Source organism: Miniopterus schreibersii (assembly GCF_964146895.1).
Source record: "Miniopterus schreibersii genome assembly, chromosome: 9".
In the NCBI taxonomy this organism is placed as follows: domain Eukaryota; kingdom Metazoa; phylum Chordata; class Mammalia; order Chiroptera; family Miniopteridae; genus Miniopterus; species Miniopterus schreibersii.
The window spans coordinates 6,168,155-6,191,063 of record NC_138118.1 but is presented as its reverse complement, the minus strand read 5'-3'; the positions used below and the strand labels follow the sequence as shown (position 1 = coordinate 6,191,063).

Sequence of the window (22,909 nt, the reverse complement as noted above, 5' to 3'; positions counted from 1 at the left end):
CCACTTGCACAGTCAGGGTCCGCTGGTTTCCCTCCGTGCCCCTCCACTGTTTGTCTCAGCAGCTCAGTCCTGGGCACTGGAGACTCCCCGAGGGCCCACCTACCTGCTCCCACTCTCCCCCCGCAGGCTTTCTGGAGGCGTGGGCTGTCACCACCTCCAGTTCCAGCCTCCCCTGTTCACCCCTCTTGCCTACCTGGTAATGAGGCTGCTCATGGCTGGGTCGCACCCGGCCCTCGGGCCCCCCACCTGCCTCCTCTCTGTCCGCTCGTCCCTCGCGGCCTGCAGTTCTCACACAGGCCAACCCCTTCCAGCTCTGGAGCACAGAGCCTCCTGTTCCCTTTCCCGCTGTCCTCTTTGCCCTCTCCTGCCTCACAACAAGGTCCCTAATTCGTTTAGATCAAACTGAACAGCACTGAGTGTTGGTCATCCAAGCACAGACCTAGGGTCTATGGAGGATTCCACACCTAATCTAGATTATACCTGCTGTTTTACTGCACTCACCCTACTTTCCGACTTTTATTGGCTCCCTCCAGCACTATCAGGAAACGCAGCTTCTTGACGCTAGCGCCTCCTAACCAATACTCATTTCTTTTGCAACTTTGGGCCAATACTTAAAGGTCTCTGAGCCACATGAATAATGTCTTATAAGAATAAATAAATAACGCCTTACAGAGTTGACGTGAAATGACCTATTAGAGAGCTACATACACAGTAAGTGCTAAATAAATGATTATCATCATCAATACTTTGTCTGAGGACCAATTTCTGGGTAAACTCTTTCAGTTCCTCACATGGTGTCGTGAAACGCACACGCCGAGCTGGCTGTCACAAGGAGCCATTCACCTATTAAGGCTCTCGAATCTTCTCCCACAACCTCCCCACAGGCCTCTTGGATACAGATCCAGCCATTCTGGACTCCTCCTTCCTCATCCCAGTCCCCTTGCACTCTAGGTCCCTCTGCCTGAAATACCCTCTCTCCCCTGCGTCCCCAATTTCTGTTCTCCCGTGTGGCAGCCTCACCTCTGGGACCCCCTACGCATTGTTCTTATTCCCGGGGCTGGCCCTGCACAGCACCACCCACCTGCGGCCTGACTGGGTGCTGGTGTGGTCAGACTCCTCACGGAGACTGTCAGTCCCCTGGAAGCTAGAAGACGTTTGTTTTATCTATTGTGTTCACCCAGTGTGCCTGTGGATCCCACTGGTCCCGAAATAAGTGGCTGCCTTTATTTCTGAGATTTGTGATGAAACTCAAAACTGAGAGGGTATTTTTGAAAGAACAGTGTAAACTAACCCAAAAATATAAGAACCATAAACCTCCCTCTGGATTAAAGTAACACCACTCCTGGGTGAAGGAAGATGTACTTCCTGGAACTCAGACTTACTCTTAATTCGTAAAACCCTTTGGGACTTGGAGTGGTATCAACAGGAGCCAACTTGTCTTTTGTGGCCTGTTTTTCTGCGCTCCGTTTATGCAAATCATGTTAATAGGCATTTAAAATAAATTATAATGGACAATCAGAAATATATAACTAATATAAAAAAATTAGCTAACAGGAACAGAAAATATAATAGGAATCCAACAGGTTTTAGAGCATTTTTAGGCTTGTGGAGCCTGAATGGAGGGTTACAATGGCAGGCTGGAGGGGTTCCTCTATGAACTGGGTTCACGCCACAGTCTCAGGCTATTCAGGAGCCTGAACTGCAGAAAGCTGAGCCAAGATTAGAGGCCGACTCCTGGACAACCTCTGTTTAAGTCGAGAAGCTGTCACGGATGTAGAGTCCTTAGCAAAGCTCTGTAACTAGCATTGCCAGGTTTTGCATAAATAAAAATACAGGACACACTAATACTGTAGGAAGCATTCCTATACAAAAAAATTTGTTTTTCTGCAACTCAAATGCAACTGGACATCCTATATTTTATCTGGCAAACTAAGGTACAACTCAAATGACTAATATATTTGAACGTGATGTTCGTGGCTATAGGGCTTTTGGAATCATTAGCAAGGGCTTTCTTCCTGTAAACTAGCGACTTATAGGTTTTAAAACATGCAATACCTGACTAGTCAAGGGCACTGATATCTTTTCCCTTAGACTGTCAAAAATATGACAACAGCCAGCACAATAGCCCATCCACGTGAATCAAAATTATACCTATTCTCTGTCAGATCGGCAAAAAATCAATTTTTTGGTGTGCCGCAGAATTTTAGTAGTTAATGTGCGGTGAGGTGGAAAGGTTGACAATCCCTGCTGTAGCCGGTCAAGGCCACAGTGAAACTGGTGGTAGATCGCCACCTAGTGGGAACAGTGTGATAGTGAAAGCTTAAATTAGACCGGGGAGACACTTTTTCTGGAGTCTGCAAGGAAGGATTCTGCTCTGGTCAGTGGCAAACCCCCGAGCTTGCACTGTTGAGAGGGTGAGAACAGCAGGAGGATGTGTATTTTCCAATAATCATAACATTCGGAGGTACAGAATGCCCCCCCCCAATGCACAGGGGCACCGTGGGACTATCAGATGTGGGGTGCTAAATATATAAGAGCATCATCTTCTTGGTGCCCCCCCCAAAGCTTTGGGAATGTAAGTCATGGTCCATAATACTGGAGACCCACCCTAACATATCCTTGGGCTTCTCTTATAATTCTATCCCCACAGAGCCCAAATTCCAGAGAGAGGCCAGGCTCAGCTGTGTCCAGGTTCAGCTGGGTTTGGGAATACAACATGGATTACAGCAGGACTGAAGACAAGGCCCCAATGCCCAGTGGACACCTCACCTGGGACGCCCTGGACCACAGCCAACCACTGGTCAGCCGAGGGGAAGGCGGCGAGGGAAGTGGAGCCATTACTCAGTGTGAGTGGGGAGACGCACAGTCACAGAGAGGAACCCAGGGCAGACTAGTTTACTGCTTACAGTGGATGCTGGCTCATTTGTCCAGCAAGGAAAGCAAACACACAACTGATAGAGCATCGGAAGTGATACGGCAGGCCACCCGCTCTCCTAGGGACCAGCTGCCATCCAGAGGTGTGGGCCACCCCCTTCCTTCACCATCCAGCAGGATGAGCCCACGCGGGGGTGTCCCACCTCCACCCCGTGACACAGTCCACAGCCTTTCCTGACACTTCAGCCGCTGTCTCGGTGGCGCCCCACCCTCTCCACCGAGCAGCTGTCTCATGCGTGGCCCCACGACTAGGGGCCGTGGCTGTTCTTGTCGTCTCGGACCTGCTCGGGTGCTGGGCGCTGCTCCACAGTGGCCCTGGGCGGCTCCTCGGGGGCCTGGCTGGGTAAGGGCCCAGCTCCTGGTCCAACCCCCTCAGGCAGCCGGCTGGGCCCTGGAGAAGGCTGCCTGCTCACCGGCTGAGCATAGGGAGCCAGAAAGAGGTCGGGAAAGTAGCCGTCCCCTCCTGGGGGGTGCCCCAGAGCTTGAGGACAGAAGGGGCCAGGGAAAGGCAGTTCTGGCAAGCAAGGGTCATTCCAGGGCGCTGTGCCTGCGTGTCAGAGAACAGGGAAGATCAGACTGGACATCAGCCACCATGGGCTGTGATAGTCACCTCCACAGGGCACAGGGTGGAACCCCAAGCAAGTCCAGGGGACGAGCTAGCATCAGGAGCTCCCCTCAGGGCCAGTGTGCTCCTGACTCGGGGGCCTGGGTCTGGTAACAGACTCACACAGTGGATCGGGCAGCAAGGGGGCCGGGCACCACCTGCCAGTCTTTCCTCCCCTTCTGCTAGAATGTAGTCATAAGATGGTTGCTCCAGGTTCTCAGAGGCCCAGTGGCCCGTCAGAATGCTACACTAGCCGCCACCTGCTCTGTGGCGGGTGCGTCCCTCAGATTGTTTCTCCCTCCACCCGGCTCCTCTATGACATGGAACAGTTCCTATTTCAGAGTCCAGGAAACTGAGGCCCAGGACAGCTGGAAACTGCCGAGCTGGACCTCAGACTTTGCTTTCCTAACTCCAGAGCTCTGGCTGACTCTCTCTGCAGCCCTGAGAAACTCGAGGAAGAAGGGCTCCCAACAGAGCCCCAGGGTGAGGAAAATGCTTCCCTCACACCATGCCCTGCCCCGGCCTCCCTCCTGCAACGAGGCTCTGTCCCTGTCCCCTTCCTCAGCCACCAAGGGCATCTTCCCTTCCAGCCCCAACTCACCCATGTTCCCAGCAGGTGGCTGCAGCAGGATCTGCCCTGTGGGGGGCGCTGGGAAGTAGCCTTGAGAGGCACCCCCGTTGGGGCCGTAGGGTGGCGGGAAGAAAGCGTCTTCTGGCAGCGGGGGCGTCAGTGAGCTGGCCATGGGGAAGGGGAAGGGAGGCAGGTATGAGAACGGGGGCGGAGGGGCTGGGAAAAGCTGGGCCTGTGGAGCCTGGGGACCCTGGAACAGCCCTGGCTGGCTGCTCAGCTGGTAGTCCTGGTGCTCCAGCTCTTCCAGGTATGAGCAGGCGGAGGGTGGTGTGACACTGTGGGGACAGGGGAGCGTTTTTGTGAGGGTCAGCGTTAGGGAAGGGCCTCCTCATTCCTACCACACAGTAGGTGAGTGCCCGCCCCCCAGGACCCCAGACTTGCCACCTCTTCCCCTTCCTGCTCTATTGCTGAGGGACCTAGACCCGCTCCGCCCAGAATCCACTTTTCCTTTTAACCGTCTTCAAGGTTACTACTCCTTGCTCCTCTCAGCTAACCCTTTGCCCTGCCAAGCTCCCATCTTTCCTGCAAAACCCCTCCCAAAATAACTCAAGTGACCATTGGGTTCCATACCTTGGCCCCCAGGACCCACAGGGGCCGTCTCTGTGGCTGCCGTCGTTTCCAAGCGCCTCCATCAGCAAAGGCGTCAGTTGGGGTGTGTGGGCAGGGCCGAGGGGAAAGGGGAGGCTGGCCCTTTGAACAGGTGGGGGGCTGAAGAGTGGTGGGGTCACGGCCACCCTCTGAGCACCCTCGCTCTGTGGGCCTGGGGCAGGAGTCTGGTCTGATGTCAGAAGCATGGGGGGCTCTAGGAACAGAAGCCAAAAAGGGGTTGTGATGGTAAGAAGATGGGGGGCAGATATGGGGATGCCGGATGTAGACACGTGCAATGCCCAGGTCCCCTGAACACGACCGGACCAGAACGCGAAGCGCTTTGGGCCGCTCCCATGTCTATCAGGAAAGACTCTCTGTCCTCACTGTCTTGCTGTCACCCCCCCCAGATAATCCTTGAAGGTGGTCAGCTCACCTGGAAGAGTGTCCAGAGGGGCTTCCTGAGGGAAGGCGCCAGGCTCTGGGTCCCGGGGCACAGGGGGTGGCAGCTCAGCAGCAGAGCTGGAGGCAGAGTAGAAGTGGTACTTTGAGTGGTCCCTGGATGTAGGGGCCTCAGTGCCAGGGAAGGGACCCAGTCCCACACTCTGCCTCCCTCCAAGGCACTGGCCACTTCCCCACCCCAAGAGCCAAAGCCCCTCTATGCGCCAGCGCTCCAGCCTCACGCCTAGCTGTTGAGCACTCTCTCCTCCTAGACCCAGGTCCCAGCTGGGACCCCACTTCCCACCTCCCGGATGACCCAGCAAGAGGAGAAACTCACCTGCACTGACCGCTGGCGGCCACGGGGCCTGCGGGGCTCTCCTTCCCCTTCTTCCCGTTCAGCTTCTCCACTTTCCGCCACTTCGCCCTGCGATTCTGGAACCACACCTGTAGGGGAGACGCTTGAAGAGCTTGAGAAAGGGGCAGAGACTAAGACTCGCGTCCCCGACTGTGGCGCAGGGAGCTACCTCCCGCTTTGCAGCAGGTGGGTTTTATAAAAGGGTCACCTAGGTAGCCTCTTCTGGCACCTGAGGCCGTGGGTGTGGAGAGAGGCAGGCACCCAGCCCTGATGAGCTCTAACTTCAGCCCCGAGTCAGGAGGTGCTGAGCACTCGCCCGGCTCTCCTGAGGTCCAGCTGGCAGGTTCTGCGCTCCCTGTCCCTGTCCCTGGCCAGCCCCCTTTACCATGATGCGCTGGGGGGTGACCCCCACGGTCTGGGCAATCTCCCGGCGCTTGTCACTGTCAGGGTAGTGGTCTGCTTGGAATATCCTCTCCAGCTCCTCCAGCTGGTCTGCAAGGAGAAACGCACATGCAGACACACGCCGGGGATATGGCAGGAAAGGACAAAGGTGGCTTCCAGAGGGGACCATGTCCCCAGCCCCAGGGCCTCCCCAGAGCCTCTCAGCTAAGTTTCCCACGGGGCTGGGCCTTCTCTCTCTCTCTGGGCTCTGCGGGTGGGAACGGACCCACAAACCTGTTCCCAATTCCACTATCTGATGAGACAACCCAACCTTCCCCTCTGGGAGGCGTGGCCCTGCCACGGGTTGCGGGAGGGCCCAGGACCCTCCAGGTGACGTGCAAACTAACCACACTCGGGACTCCTGGGGCCACAGTCCCTGTTGAGTGCACCTTTCCCACAGATGACACCAGATCCCAGGGATCCTCTCACCTTCAGGGACTCACCTGAGCGGTACAGGGTTCGAGTCTTTTTCCGAACTTGGCAGGTCACTTCTAGGGGCCTCTTCTGGTCTTTGTTTTGGCTGCTCTGGGCCAATGTGCTGAGAAGGTTGGCCAGATGGCAGGACCCCCGGCCTGACCCACAGGGCACTGGGTTGTGGGTGGCACGGGCCGAGTTATCGGCACAGGGAGGTGACGTTGAGGCTGGACCCACAGCAATCGACTTTTTCTGCTTACCGGAGCCTGGAGAGAGGGGCTTTTTCTCTGCTTTGGCCTCTCTCCTGGGGAGGGGACCACCTCCCTGAGGCTGGGGTCGGGGTGAGACCACGGTTCTGTCTTTGTGGGGAGCCCCTGAGCTGGGTGGCTGGCACCCTCCACCAGCATCAGGGGCCTCCAGTGGCTTCTCCCCAGAGACAGCGCGGGAGAGGGGTGGCTCCCCACTCGCGACATCCTGAGTGTCAGGGGCTGGGCTCTGCGGTTGTCCTTTCTTCTCGGACCCAGCAGCAGGGCCCTTGCATCCACCTTCCTGGCCTGTGGGGAGCCAGCACCCACTGAGCTCAGCACAGGGAGAAGGGAGAGTCTGGACTAAGGGGATTTGCGGCCTCCTGCCCTGTAACTGTTTCCTGCAGCAGCCCAAGCATTACTTGTCCACGTACAGGATGGGGTAGTAATCCCAGAACCTTCCCAACCCGGCTATTCTGAGGATCAACTAGATAAGCCGGCTGCTTTGGAAAATGCTAGCAGGTCTACGCAACTCTAGGGGGCTAGGCTCGTGTACACAGGTGGTAGGAGGGCGACCCTAAGGGGGGTGCTCACTGCCTGGGAGTCCCTGACAGTCTCCTGACACCTGGAGTGAGTTTGAAGGACAGGCCTCTGCTCAGGCATTTCTAACGGAGGAGGCCGGGGTTGGGGTAGACTGTGGGGAGAGAGAAATTCTGCTTTTTCTAAGATGGGAGTTTGTTCCGCTGCAGACACAGACATTATGGCTTCGAGTAGGGACAGGGTGGCATGGGATGGCCTCCCGAAGCCCCGACAAGACATCGCAGGAGCTGATAGGAAGGACTCTCCCCCCCTTCCACAGAAGTCACTCTGCCCTGCCAGCCCTCCTCAGGTCCACAGGCCCCTGCTCTTTCCCCGGACAGGACAGCAGAGCCTGGCACAGGGAACTCAGACCCAGGTGCCCGCAGGACACAGGACAGAGGGGTGACGCAGCTGAAACCGAGTCCCCCTCTCTCACCCTCTGAGCTTGTCTGCCTGTCCCTGAGCTACGACTGGTTCACCAGGTGCTCACCACGGTCCAGGCGCTGTGCTAAGCACCTTTCAAAGGTTAGTACCGTGTGCCTTGAATCCCCGTGAGGAAGGCACTGCCCACATCTCCTAACAGATACAGAAACGGACCAGAAAGGTGAGTCATTTGCCCAAGATCACAGGGCTTCTAATTCCTGCAGAGTCCCTACCAGGGCCACCAAGGGGTCCCCGGCTACTTACTCAGAACCCCCACAGTCCCCAGCTCAAGGAGCTGCTCATCCTTCCAAGTAAACTGGAGTGTTTTTAAATGAATACTAACCAGTGACTGGGTGCCATTGTTACTTTAGTGGAATTGCATGAGCTATAATGTCTTAAGGCAGGACTTCCTCAGCGTGTGTGTAGTGAGATGGACCTCCGTGGGCTCAGGTGCTTTGTCCAGTTGTTTCCTTGCACAGGGGGCCTGACCCACTGGAGAGGCCTGAAGCTGGGGGAGGGAGGTGAACAGACCTCTATCCAGGTGGAGGTGAAGGGCAAGGCTGGGAGGCCCGTGGGGAAGGCAGGGCAGGTTGGTTTTATGGCATTTTAGGAGAGCTGGTAGCCTAGCAAACCTGGTACATAGTAGGTGCTCTACAGATGCCAGGTATCAGGTAAGAAAGGTGACGGGTGGGAACCTAGACTAGAAGAGCCCTGGGGCTCGGCCCTGAGTTTTCTCCTGCGCGTGCAGAGAGGTGGGGACCCGCTGGAGTGGGGGGCCTCTCTCGCACCCCAGCCCAGCCCCTCGGCCCACCCGAGCTCTGGGGCTTCCTAAGGCCCGTGCTGTGGCCCCAGGCCCCCAGGCCGCCCCCGCGCCCCGCTCACCCCGCGGTTGCTGGCAGGGCTCCTGGGTGGGTTCCATGGCCTGGACTCCGCGGCGAGGCCGGCGCGCGGCACGGGCGCGGCCTAATGAGGCCTCGCGGGGCGGACAGGTGCGCGGAGCCCGCACTGGCGCGGGGGGGCCCGAGCCTGCGCCCCTCGCTCCGCCGCCAGGAGAGGCCATCCCGGGATCCTCGTGCGGGCAGCTGCGGGGCCGAGGGCCCGCGGGGCGGGGCGGGGGATGGTCTGCGTCCGGGCCGCGCCGCCCACGCCGCGCCGGGGCCCAGGTGCGGGGCTCGTGAGGGCCGCCCTCCCGCGTGGATTTAGAGCTCCACGTGCGCGCGGCGGCGCGGGCAGACCGGAGCAGGCTGCGGGGTCGTGAGGGTCGCCTGCCAAAGGCCGGGGACTCGGCCTGGCTCGAGTCTTGGGCACAGACGCCCTCCCCGTGAGCTGTGGAAGGCGACTTCTTGGCCTCTCCGCGGGGGACCCCCGAACCCTGGGGTGTCCCTCCAGCTTCTCCGCGGCTCAGGATTAATGAGCCCGGAGACCCTTGGCGCAGGGAGCTGACCTCGGGCCATGAACAAGCTGAGAGCGCCCGGCCAAGATGAAGCCCGGGCGGTGGCCGCGCGGCTGCTCGCGTGGGGCACAGCCAGGCGTGGGCACAGCCGCGCGTGGACACAGCCGCGCGTGGGCACAGCCAGGCGTGGGCACAGCCGCACATGGACACAGCCGCGCGTGGGCACAGCCAGACGTGGACACAGCCGCGCGTGGGCACAGCCAGGCGTGGGCACAGCCAGACGTGGACACAGCCGCGCGTGGGCACAGCCAGACGTGGACACAGCCGCGCGTGGGCACAGCCAGGCGTGGGCACAGCCGCGCGTGGGCACAGCCAGGCGTGGGCACAGCCGCGCGTGGACACAGCCGCGCGTGGGCACAGCCAGACGTGGACACAGCCGCGCGTGGGCACAGCCGCGCGTGGACACAGCCGCGAGCACAGGTAAGCACAGGTGCGCACAGGTGGACCGAAGCAGGCACGAGGTGGTCGGGCGGCCCTCCCCCGCACACCCGGAGGAGCGTTTTACTCTTGGAGAATGACGGGGAGTCTGGTGAGGGCGGCCTCGGGGTGCGCTTTGTGGCCGCCCCTTCCCGGGATGCTCCCCGCCTTCTTCATAAAGTCACCTCAGGTCAAGTTCTGGTGGCCGGGCCTTGCACCTGCCCCTGAGCGCCGGCCTGACTCGGGTGGGGGCTGGGCCGGCCGGGGGCCCGCGGGGCAGCCAGGTGTTCTGCTTTTCGCATTTAAACCGCTCTGGACACCCCGGGCTTCGGCGCTGTAATCAGTCACCTGTTGCTGCATTTTCCTGCCCTTAAACCCCTGCGAGGGGCTCGTCCGCGTGTGGACTTCGGACAGAGTTGTGCTTTGGTTCTTTCTGGAACATATTAACTGTGTGACGGTACAGTCAAAACCTGGGGCACCTGATGTTTCTTTCCCACCCCTGTAATATCCGCCGGTCAACGAGGGGTTTAGAAACAGGGCCCGGTTTCTCAGCGAGGCACGAAGGGTTCTAGGCCGTGCGAGCAAGGAGTGGCCTAGAACTTTCTGCGGGAAAAAGTCAGGGCCGTTTGGCGGTGACACGTTTGTAAATGGAACCCAGTAGCCTGCTTGCTAAACATTTGCGGGACACCCGCCGCGTGCCGGGTTCTCCTCTGCCTGCAGAAGCTTACTGGTGGAGAGAAGTTAGACACAGGACACAGGGGAGTGGCCGGTGTCACCACAACGTGGTCGGTGCTGGGTCAGAGGGAGCACGAAGGAGCAGGAGCCTCTGCTGGACCAGGACTGGGGGCCGGGGAGCAGGGGAGTCCTTCTTGGACAGGACGACACATGCGTATGAGCTGAAGGTTAAAGGGGCAGCCAGGTTCAGTGCCCAGCTCACCGTGTCTCAGCCCGGCGCTGGCCCCTGCCTGCCAGTGAGGTGGGGACCAAGCTCCCTGCCCGGGGGTGGCCTTCCGCGGTCCGGTCCCCGCTCTGAGGCCTTCGCTCATCTGCTCCCCACACCCAAGCATTCCAGTTTCATTGTCTCTTTTGACCTAGTGCTTCTCAACGAATGTTCCTAAAATCCCCTGGATTAACATTTCTTAGGGAATTTGTTAAAAATGTGATTCCCAGGCCTCATCCCCAGAAATTTTAATTGGTAGGTCCACAGACGGAGCCAGAAATGGCCACTGTAACAAGCCCCTCAGGTGAATTTAATTGATGGCTGAGTCAGACACTCGGAGACCCTTGGAAAACAAAGTTGATTAGAAGCAGCCTGGGGATGGGGGCGGGGGCCTGCGGGGGGAGGAAGTGACCTTTTCTCCTTCACTGAGGTGTCTGCTGAAGTGAACCGGGCCCAGTGAAGTTCTTCGGTTATCCTGCAGCATTCAATTAAGACTAAATCACTCTCTTCTGCCATCATTTATGCTGAATTTCCTCTCTGTCTGGTTGCCCCCTGCCTGGGGGAAGTCAGAAAAGCGGACTCGAGTCACCCATAGACTGGAAACCACCCTTACACCAAACACTGGAAAGTACAGGGTCTAACTGTGTAAAAAGCTTTGCTCTGGGGCTTTAGGGGATTGAAGACATTGGCCTTTTCAAACACAAATAATTGAATTTGTCGGGCTTGGGCAGTGATATTATCAAATTCAAGTTGTTGTTCTCTTGATATTCTTGGCTGGCTGTCGTGTGACTTTTTAAAAATGATCTAGTTTTGTTTGTTTATCTCAATGAACATTTGATGTAATGGCTACAAGTGAGTTTGGCCTAAGAAGGCTCGGGAGAATGTCTTGCTGTGTTTTGTTGGGAAGGGCTGTGTTTGTGATACGTGTGCTGTTAAGAGCGTCTTTGACGGGTCACCTTCAAGGGAGAGGTGGGCTTTTGCGTGTGAGGAGGTGTTTTAGGGTATTTGGGGATACCTACCTCTGTCTTGTTCGGTTATGTCTCCTCTTCATGGTCTTTGGGCAAGTTCATATGTTCACGCTTGTTTGGGTGGTGGGGGGGAGGGGGTTTAAAATTTTTATTTTTTTCGTTTTCAGAGCCAAACTGTACACAACACTACCCCCCTCTCAGCAAGAACCGTTTATCCCAGTCTCTCGCTCCTCACAGGTAGCCGCAGGCATGTTCCCTTATGTTGTTAGCCTACTACAGAGCAAAATCAGTCCTTGTTTTCTGTCTGTGTAGAGCGGACTAGCTGACTGAGAAAAAATTCAAAGCAGAAACACATGGTAATTTGTTCCTGTCTAAGCGCCACGCCCAGGCGTAGGTGGCAGCAGGTCATTGGAACTACACACGTGGGACCAGAGAGGCAAGAATCGGGTTGTGAAAGTGGAGCAGAAATCTGAACAGGGCCCCGGCAGGGAAATCGCTGTTCCGGGGAACAGGAGCGGTCAGGGCCCCAGGGAGCCACCAGGGGGCGCAGCGCCTGCAGGCAGGGCAGGGCCGGGGAGGGCGGAGGCGAGCCCAGGCAGCCACGTGTTCTGGGACCCGGGCATCCTCAGTCACAAGAAGCGAAAGACCAAATGCTCAGATGAACCCCTCCCAGGGCTCACTCACTGGGACAGAGCTGATGGTGTCCAGTGGCTTCCTTGGAAATCCAGGGAGAAGGTGGATTGAGGCTGCCGGGGAAGGGCATTGGGAACACCTGGCTAATGGGGACACGGGCCTGGCAGAGAGAACACAGGTGTGGCGTGAATTCGCTTGATAACTCCTGCTCCCCTGCCCCCGACACGCACGGTTTTATGCTTCTAACAAGAGCATGGTGTTCATCGGCCGGTAGCAATAATCAGCCCCCGTTGCCTGTGTTCCCTGACCGAGGACGTTCTTTCCCATGGTCCAAACCCCTCCTGGTGGCCTTGTGTTTGGGAGGCAGTCTGCCTGCCTCCTGCTCTGTCTCCCACTTCTCCAGGACTGAAACCCACAGTGCTACTATAGCGTGGACTCGGGGCCCCTCAAAACCTGGGGCTTCATCTGTGGCGACATCCCTTCCTTGTCACCCTTCTGTCAGATCCTGGCTCCCAGAATGACCGACCTGCCTGCCTCGGGGTCACACATCTCCCCGCCTTATCTGCAAGAACTGCTCTGCGGTCGCACTGACACCACTTGACCGCGCATGGGCCGAGCTGAGCTATCTCCGCCTCCCGCAGCCAGGACAGTGGCTCCCTGCCCGGTCCTGCAGCTGCTGTGGTGACGCTGACACCAGCTCACCCAGCATGGGCTGCCCGGGCCCCAGCTCCGTGTTCTCCCTGCCTGTGAGCTCTCAGGTGCCCGCATGCAGGTGTCAGACCGGGCACCATCTCCTGCCTTTCAAACATGCTCACTGAAGCCTCGGAACGGCCCTAGGAGGGTCGAGGAGCCCGTTCTGTTGCAGAAACCGGCATAGGGAGCTTTAGTGCCTGCCAAAGGTCACACGGCTGTAAGGGACACACCCCAGATCTGAACCCAGTTAGTCTGGTTCCCGCCCTTTCTCCTAACCACGAGCCACGCTGTTTACTTGATTTGTATTTGTGTCACCATCATCCAGAGTCTGGCATCGTGATCCGCACGCGGGGGATCAGTGATTGTTCATGGACCCAAACGTCGATCACCATTGCGGGGAGTTAGGGGGCAGGGCCGGGAGGGAGAGGGGGCTGTGGCTGTGCCAGGGAGAAGTGAGGGGACTTTTCCGAAGCTGGACTGGTGGTCACTTGAGTCTGCACAGGAGATAAAGTTGCACAGGACTAAATATGTACATATCCACACAATGTAAGAGTAGATTCGGCTGCATATGAATCTACTGTTATCTCAAAATTAAAAACCGTTGATCCCAGTGTTCTGACCACGAGTTCAGGTCTCCTCGGCTTGGCTATATTTAATGCACAGAAATGATATTTTTTGTACAATAGCACTACGAACCTTTTGTTGACGGTAATTTTAAAACATTTAAATTATATCTATTTCACAGGGCTATAGGTAGGCAAGCAGAGAAATATATATCTAATTTGTGTTCCAAGTAAAACAACAGCTATGTCTCTGTTATAAGAATGCAAATTTATTAGGAAATCATTGGTAAATACAGAATGACTAGAAAAGAAAAAATGTACAATTTTCCACCCATCGACATCAGTTATTAACAGTCTGGTGCATTTCCTTCCAGTGTTTTGCCCTGGCTGTGTTTTGTCCATGTTCTACATGGCTGTAACTCTGCTCTGTATGTAATTTTCATCATTTCTGCCCTCAAATGTGCGGTGACAATATTTCAGCCTTCAGAGTTTACTGAGTGGCAACGCCTTAATTCTCCACCTGTTGGAAAAAATTAATTTAAAGATCTACATTTTAATTTTCAAAGTTAAAAAAGCAAATTTGAAAAAATAGCTGTTCTTTTTCTCTCACAGGCCCTTTCTCTTGCTCTCTCTCTAATCTTTTGTCACTGGCAGTTGACCTGGTCTATGTAATTTTACAGCCTCCAACCTATGAGGAGCCACAAAGCCGTTCACGGCACAGATGTAACAGGCAGCCAGGCCAGCGAGGGTCTGGGACGCTGTGGTCATGTCATGACAGCCGGCAGGGCAGCGATAGTGAGAGAGAGAACCACCCGGAACAGGTGTGTTTTCCTCCTCTCGTGTCCCGGGGCTGCATCTCTGCCCGTGGCTCACAGATTTCCTGGTGTCAGGTCAAGGTCAGCAGCTCCCGGGAGAGTTCTGCCAGGAGACCTCTGGGTGCAGGAAGAGAGCTGTGCCCAGGACATGGATGCATGTCCTCCTGGGCGGTGGGCCTTCCTGCCCCCGTGACCCAGGTGCCCGCCAGGACTGGGGAACAGTGTGGAAGGTGGGGTCATGTCATGGCCAGCAGGCTGCTGGGTCCTTTGGAGGCTCCAAACTTTCAGGTCCACAAACAGCAGGGTGACAATTCTGGGTCTTTGAAATTGACGATGACCTGCTCCGCCCTTGAATGTCTCTTTCTGCTTTTTATCGGTCGGTCGAGGGCAAGATCACTTGGTTTGTGGGTCGGAAGCCGGGAGCGACCTCCCTTACCCGGCAGAGGGAATGGTGAAATATTAGGCCTGTGTCTAGCGCGGCAGTGAGGTGAGATGATAGGAGGCTGGACTGATTCCCCGAGGAATGACCGGGCCTGTAAAACCTGCCATTCGGTTTGTTGGAAAGACCCGGGAGCAATAGAACCGGGCGGGCTGCTCGATCCCGTCTTCCGCTTGCGGAAGGCTTTTGATGACGCGTCTCACCACCCCGGTTGCTGCCTGCGTTACTGAGTCGGAGCAGGGGACTGTGGCTGTGACTGGGCCACCGGAGCCGCCAGACTGTCGTGCAGAGGGGGAGAGGAGGGAAGGGAGCAACGGGGGGCGGTCATAGCTGGGGGCACAGGAGTGCTGGACATTGTTAGCGACATCCTCAGTCAGGAGGTCTCATTTCTGACGGATTCCGCTCCAAGGCCCATGTTTTTGGCTGGTTGGTTTGGGCTCGTGAGCGAGGTGTGTGCATACACGCACACATGCATGCCTATATTCCACAGCTTCGCTCTGTGCTCCGTTACTTGGAGACACTTTAATCCCTTCAAGACTCACTTTAAAAAATATGTCTTTATTGATTTCAGAGAGAGGACAAGAGAGAGAGAAACATCAATGATGAGAATCATTGGTCGGCTGCCCCCTGCAGGCCCCCTGCTGGGGATGGAGCTCACAACCCGGGCCTGTGCCCTGACCGGGAATCGAACCCGATCTCCTGGATCCTAGGTCGATGCTCAACCGCTGAGCCACGCCGGCCAGGCAAGACTCACTTTTAAGTTTTTCCCGTGGAACCAGAGCAGCCGTCAGCCTCAGGCTGGCCTTCCCCACCGCCGAGGCGGCCCTGAGCAGCACAAGGCTCTTCCACCCTGACCCAGCGGAGCGCCAGCCGCCCTTCGGCCCCGTCTTTTCACTGGCCCCCCTCTAGCGAAGTGGTTTCTCACATGCGTGCAGGGATCAGCACCCCGCTGAGGACTTGGGGGGGCCCTGCCGCTCTCTGGAGCTCTCCCTGTCCCTTTCGCAGTGTTCTCTCCATGAAGCTCTCTCCTCGCCCTGTAGTATCCCCCCCTTCTCCATCCTGTGACTTCACCTCCACCCCCAAACTCTCAAGTCCTCTGTTCTCACCTCACCAAGGCCACCTGCCTTGCAACCTAGGAACGTGCTGGGCTAACCGTAGGCTGAGCTCACTGTTCCCCTCATCTCGGGGGTGCTGTCCTGCACTGGCTGTTGGCTGATGTCTGAGAATCGTCGTTTCGTGTGTGTTGTATAGTTTTGGGCTAAGACGACTGGGAAAATCCGGCGCCGTCTGATAGTCCATGTTGGCTGGACACGGAAGCGGCCACGGACACTTGGTGAACTTCAGTCAGCTCTCCCCTGCCCGCGGGGTCAAGTCCCAACCCCTCGGTTTCGCCCAGTCAGTGCTTCCCAGGCCGGCCCGGTGACAACCCTCATGCCCCGCTTCCTCCCGCCCGAGCGCTCCCCCTCAGCACCGCACTTGCTCTTGTCCCTGCCTAGGGGGACTTTCGGCCGCATCCCCCATCTGGCCAGACCCCACTTGTTCCTGAAGACCCCGCTCAGTGAGCAGTTCTCCGTGAAGCTTTGCCAGGCCTCGGTGTGCCCACAGCAGTCAGGGCAGGCCTCTCTTGTGCTCTGAACACACTTTTACGGGGGTTCTCAGCTTGACCCCTCACCTCCCTGAGGTCTCCTAATCTCTTTGAGGGTAACAACCTCTACATCTTTTTAGTGGTGGTGGTTAACCAAAGAATTTACACGCATACATGCACAACCCATGGACACAGACGATAGTGTGGGGAAGGCCGGGGGCGGGCGTGGGTGTGGGGTAGGAGGGGTTGATGGTGGAAAAAAGGCACATCTGTAATTCTTTCAACAATAAAGATAAAAAAATTAAAAAGTCCTGACTATTGAAAGCTGACAGTTTAGGAAAGAGCAAACCTGTTGGAAGCCGACCTCCACAGTCCGGATGGGGAAAGGCAGGCAGGTGGGTCACAGAAGGAAAACATCCACCAGAGCTTTAAGTAAACACAAAACAAAACCCAAGTTTTACTTGCCAGGCAAGAGGACACACACCACTGAAGAAACTCACTAAATAGTGAACCGAGGGGCCGGGGGTGCAAGTGGGGGTCAAGGGGACTTACCCGCTAGAATGGGGGCCTCAAGGTGCTTATGCTGAGTGATGATGGAAAACACCCTCTCTGAGTGGAGCAGGATGAGTCCCTAAGTCTGCATGGTCAGGAAAGAGTCGATGGCTTGTCCCCTAAGGGTCTGACATAGCCCGTTACTCAGCAGCAGAGTGGTCTGGGCAACGGTGTGTGGAAATTCCGTGGCGGGGGGACACCTGCCCCGGCTGGAAGCAGCCTTGGTGCGACTCGACACTCAAGGCTGATCTCTCTCAGGCACGTGTAGCTGCTCGTGGGACAGTCCCCTTTCAGAGGTGTGGTCATGTAATTTATCCCACGTGGAATTTGGGGGAGACGCGCCTGCTTTAGCCGGGAGAAGGGTTTTGCATGTCTCGTGGTAACCAGATATAAGATGAAAATAACAGATGATTTACTTTAAAAAAAATCAATGGAAAAAATATCCTTGGATGAGGGGTAATAAAAAAACAAACCCAAAACCAACCCCCCCCCCCCCACTAATTAAATACTAGTTAAAATACTATTTGCAGGTTCAAAAACGGACCTTTATTCACATGCTTCCTGAAGAAGTTAGATTCTTTTCTCACCTCAGGACAGGGCTGCTTTTTCCTGTAAGATGCCGAATAGTTGGTGCTGGAGATGGGGCGTCTGTGGTGAAGGTAAGTAGCCAAATGCGCCGGCCCAGCAGCTTCAGGTTGGGGACCTCAGAGGACTAGTATCACGTGCCCAGAGCCAGCGCGCAGCTCCTCTCGTCCCCACCCCGACCGGTCGTGCGCGGCCTGTAACGTAAAGCTAAAGTCGCCCACGCAGGGAGCGACCTGTGACTGTGACACAGCTCAGGACACCGCGGGATGGCTGGAACTCCCTGAACGGGCTGGGAGGTCTGGCTGTCCTCCCTCCTGGTCACGGGGAAAGTAGTCCAGGTGCAGGGATCCCAGGAGACAGAGGAACTGGTGGGATCACAAACTGACAGATGCCCAAGTCCCTAGAGAGCAGGTGAAGTACCGGGCACCTTGCTGTCCCAGAGGACCCTGTGGCTGAAATGGGTGCGACTCGCGGCCCCGAGGCCGGAGGGGAAACGCTCGCTGTCCCCACAACAATTGCCTTACCACGTGTTGTTTGAAGCCGCCTGTCATGCGATTAGAAGAATTTTTTTAGGCAGAAGCACGTGGCAGGTGGTGACTTCCAAGGACGGCAGTGCTGTTCTGCAGCTTCTCTGTCCTGGGCGTTGACTGTTTGTAGGTAAAGGGCTGTCCCTGGAAGACGTGTACAGTGTGACCCCGATCGAGGGGGAGAGAAGATTGCCAACGGACAGGACAGGGTAAGGTAGGATCAGCGATGCTGAGAGCTCTCAGAGCTCAGTGCTTTGAGGTGACCAGGCATACCGGTCACTCATACTGTGTGTCCAGCATTAGCCAGTGGCCATTCTGCTTCATATATTCTGAGCCCCGCGGTGACCATCTGGTCGCCCCGTCATCTGTGCGGCATGTCCTGTCCTTAGACCTTCCAGCAGGACTGAGGGCCTTTCAGTGGCCGTAGGTTAGGACTGACCCCCCCCCCCCCCCCCCACTGCTCACGGTCCATGGGCCTGAACTGGTCAGGTGGCCCCAGTGAACCGCGAGGGTGCTGGGAAAGGTGCGAGGAAATGGATATTTGGGGAGCATCGTTGCCTCTGCCTTAGCTTTCTCTTCCGGCCACCAAATATCCGTCTGCTTCTTTCTTCCCAATGTCTAGAGACGATTGGAAAGTTCTGCTTGGTCGATGCATCTGGCACCTGTGACAGGATCACCAAGTCCTGTGAAGTAATCAGGATGTCAGGCTAGAACCTGGCTCCTCTCGGCTGGAAACCTGAGAGAGAAGACAAGTTATCTGCTGCCCAGGTGGCAGGACAAGAGCAGGTTAACGGCGGTCAGCACTCACGTGCACGGCCAGGAATGGGGGATCCGCACCAGAAAGATGGGGCTTTCCTGCAAGAGGTCTCGTGTCTCTAAATATAATCTGTCCCGCTCATAATAAACCCAATTGTAGTTTCTCTAGGAACTCCTACCCACCTGTTTGCGTTGTTAGCCCCAGCGTCTGTCTCTCCACTGGTCTCTTCTGCTTGGATGCATTTCATGGTATGTGCAGTAAGCCCATCGTGTGTGCACAGCGCATGCTGAGGCTGCAGAGGGACTCCGATGAGGGTCCTTGGTTCTCAGTGGCACTCATCTCACGGAATTGGGCAGGAAAGGGCTCGCTGAGGTTGATTCGTACCTCGCTCATTATGTTTTTTCCTATTTTAGGCGGGTGATTGAGCCCAATTTTTCAGGGCCAAAGGCCAAAGAAAATGGCTTGAAATCAGACTCTCCCCGCCTTTTTTTTTTTTTTTTTTTTAATGTCTTTATTGATTTCAGAGAGAGGAAGGGAGAGGGAGAGAGAGAGAGAAACATCAATGGTGAGAGAGTCATTGATCGGCCGCCCCCTGCTGGGGATCGAGCCTGGAACCCAGGCACATGCCCCGGACCCTGAATCTAACCGGGATCTCCTGGATCCCGGGTCGATGCTCAATCACTGAGCCCTGCCTTTCTTAAAACACAGAGGACATTAAAGGGTCTGGCGGGAGGACTGAGGCAAGGAGAGCGCCTCCGAAAGGAGCAGCAGGGAAGGCGGCCAGCGGGGAAGCGGTTGGCAGGAGCCCAGGCGCCGCTGTGGCAACATCCCCAGGAGGAGCGTTCGGGGCCTGGCTCGGTTTGCATCTCGGGAGGCCCAGGGGAACGAGGTTCTGCATGTTTTACCCCTTTTTAAAGGCTGAATCTGTCCGTCCTTCCCCCTCGCCTCCCTCAGGTATTTCCAGAGCACCTGCTGGGGGGACGCCCTGGACACGCGGTGGGAAGAAGTGGTGGTTCTTTGGTGGCCAGTGGGCCACATACTCGGGGACGACCCACGGCGACCTCTGCTTGACCCGTCACCTCCAAAGCACAGCCTGTTCCCCAGGCCTTCCAGCAGAACGGGGGGCCTTTCAGCGGCCTTAGGGGAGAACTGGCCTCACCCCCTTCGGCTCATACTTTGTGAGCCTGAAGGAGTCACATGCCCACTGAGGGGGCATCGTTTCCATACAGTGTGATCGAAGCAGCCTGGGCGGACAGGACAGGAACCGGCCAACCTCGCACTTCAGTTTTCTTTCTTCGGCCGCCCCTTAATTTCTGTGGCGTTGTGCTCCCCCGACTCCGCATCTCAAGCATGTTTGAGCCTTTGCCCCCTGAGCGCAGTCTCCATCTCTGACCTTCTGTTTCTTCCTCTCCTGTACCCGGAGGAATTTATCGTGGGTCTGTTCTGTCCAACAGTGTCCTCCAAATCCTATAAACTTAGGCAGGGGAGGAATTTATTGAAAAATATACGAGCAGCCCAGAGATTGTGGGGGGAGCTGAGAAGTCGTATTTGGAAACTGGCTCGGTGTGTGGACACCCAGGAGGCCGTTGCTCTGGCTCACTTCTTAACTCTTCCTGCACCTTCGAGCGTCTCTAAGACTCAGAGTCCTGCCCTGGCCGGTTTTCTCAGTGGTCAGAGTGTCGGCCGAGCACCAAAGGGTTGCAGGCTCGATTCCCAGTCGCGTGCATGGACCTGGGCTGCAGGCTCTATCCCCGGCACATGCGGGAGGCGGCCAATCGGTCTCCACCCCCCCACGTCCTCCCCTCACTTCCTCCCACTCTCTTTAAAAATCAATGGAAACTATATCCTCAGGTGAGACTGACAACAGACTCCAAGTCCTGAGCAGAAGCGTCTGAGGGACCTGGTCTTGGTGCAGCCTCACAGTCCTGCCACTGGAGGCAGAGGCGGGTGCCACAGGCCTCCAGGCTCCACACTGAGAAGTAGAGCCCGGCCCCCACCAACATCCACAGGGGAGGGGGTCTTCCAGAATAGGAACGCGTCGGGGGTGGGATCTATCAACCAGCAGCTCCCTCCAAGTACCTCGACCTGCCTGTATTTTATCTGGAAACAGGCTCCTGCTGGGTCTCAAATGTCCTCCTGCCCTTTCTCTCCTCCGACCCCGTCCTTCCGGGTGCCCTCAGAGCCTCGCTCCGGGTGCCCCTCGGTGCTCCGAGCCTCCGGGGGACGCGAGCTGGTCCCACCACTTCCCTCCCCTCCTCATACTTCTTCAAGAGTCACCGGGGTACTGGTTGCAAACGCAGAGCCCTCGGGTCCCTCCCTGCCCCACGGCCCCGCTTGCACTCCTGGAGCAGGGTCCAGAACTCGCGCTTTCCAGCCGGGAGCCGGTGACTTGGACAAGGGCAGTGGCTGTTGTCTTCGAGAACAGGGCCCTCCTGCCCTCTCTCAGGACGAGGTGCCTTCGCTGGGGCCCAGCTTTCCTGCCACCCGCCTCCGCCCCTGGCTTCCTCACCCACCTGTCTCACCGCCGCTAGCGGGGCGCGTCCCCGGCATCGCCGTGTGGTGACACCAGGGAGGCGGAGGGGCTGGCTCTCCACTTGCCTCTTCCCTAGAGATTCCGCTGCATTTCCAGAAACTGGGTCCCGCGTGCCCGCTCCGGGGGGACAGTGTTAGATGCCTGCAGGGCCGCGGGCGCTCACCAGCCCGGACAGGCGCTCACCAGCAGGGACGGCCGCTTGCTGTGCCACCGGCCCTGACCCTGCGCACCCTGAGTGTCGTCATCAGGTCAACAGGTCTCTCCGGCATGTTCCTGCCTCCCAGCTGGCTTCCCTGGGGCGCCCGCCTGGGCTGCCAGAGGGGCCGCGAGGCCCTGCCCAGGGTGCTCTGCAAGGGGCACGACCCGCGGCCACATCCACCCCCTGGTTTGGTGCATGATGACCCCCCCCCTTCCTCTGGACATCTTCCCTTTCCGACCTCATGGTGGCTCAGGGCTCGCCTGTGCCTGCAGCTGGTCCCTAATTACTCGGTGGCCCTGTCACCGCCACGGCCCAGAACCGCTCTCCTGCCTCCCTCCGGCCGGCGCAGCCTTAGGGGAAGGGCCCTGCACGCCCAGCGTTTCCCATGCGGGGGGAGAGTGACCCTGTGTCTCACACTTCACGCATCGACGAGGTTTTCTGCCCCTGCTCACCCTGACGTGTTCTTTGGGGGCTTTAATTTAGAAGTTGAGAGGGAGGGCTCAGTTCCTGGGTTCTTGGACCTGTTGGGGGAAATCGTTAGCAGCAAAGAGCTGAGACGGCGCCGTTTGTCCTGGGAGCGTTCCGGGTCATTAATGTGACCTAACCTCCCCCCAGGAGGTGTGTGACCTCTGCCCGACCTTGAGCGAGGAGAGCGCTGCCCGGCAGCCGGGAGCGCTGGGGGCGCAGCATCACCGCTCCTCGCCGCTGTGCGTGGAGCACCAGGCTTCCTGGCCAGGGACCAGCCGTCCGCAGGCGGCTCAGTGCAAGAGCGGAGCCCGGAGCCCGAGCGCTTCCCGAGTACATGCAAGTGTGGCTCATAACCCACGTGGGTGAGAACCACCACCTTCCTGTACGCTGTCTGAGCTGCTCTAATTTTGATGCTGACAAATTCAACGTGTCGCCCTAAGGGCTCCCGTGTCGTGGCGCAGCGTGGAGGCCCCTGGCGCCTGCCATCTGTGCGGGTCGTCGCCGAGACAGTGGCCCTGGCCCCCATCCCCCCGCGCCCGAGGGCTCTCTGCCGGGAGGCAGGAATCTCCGGCCAACTGGACCAGCGTCCTGTCCCTGCAGGAGGAGCCCGCTGTCCCCCGTCTCCTCGGAGGCCCCTCCTCGCCAGTCCACCCCTCAGCCCAGGGGCAGCTTTTCTGCTCAGAAAAACCCGCCTCCCCAATCCACTCGACCTCACCCCTCCAGCCGTGTTCTTAGACTGAATTACTAGCAACAAAACTTTAGCTGACCTTTCCCAAGAACGGGGGGGGGGCAGGGCTCGGAAAGTGATTTGGGGGGTTGCACCCCCTCCTCATGTAGCAAAGAAAAAGTAGGGGAGTCCGACCGTGGAAATCTCAAGTGCCGCCGCCTGGGCGTTCGTTCCGTTCCCGTGTCCAAACCTGAACCCCGCTCCTGCTCGTGGCCCGGCGCCGACTGGACCCTGGACACGCGGTCACGCGTCCGAGGCGCCCCGCAGGCCGTCGGCATCGGGCAGGGCTCTAGGTCGCGTTCAACAGCAGCAGCAAAACGATTCCGGCAAATTTTAAGCAAAAAGGGTCCGGGGGCATCGGGGAAGCCCCCACGGAAACAACAGAACAGAAGTCACGTGGAGC

The 22,909-nt window shown here is 57.5% G+C and overlaps 1 protein-coding gene across 1 annotated transcript; it reads right to left on the bottom strand.

Annotated features, from left to right (window-relative positions):
* Nucleotides 1–3,182: 3,182 nt before the first annotated feature.
* Nucleotides 3,183–6,878, bottom strand: NOBOX (NOBOX oogenesis homeobox; the record flags this gene model as incomplete). Its single annotated transcript, XM_081147709.1, has 8 exons — nt 3,183–3,481; nt 4,140–4,444; nt 4,740–4,971; nt 5,191–5,276; nt 5,533–5,639; nt 5,936–6,042; nt 6,435–6,578; nt 6,800–6,878. The coding sequence occupies 8 exons, from the start codon at nt 6,876–6,878 to the stop codon at nt 3,183–3,185; spliced, it is 1,359 nt and encodes a 452-aa protein (XP_081003835.1).
* Between the last annotated feature and the right edge of the window lie 16,031 nt (nt 6,879–22,909).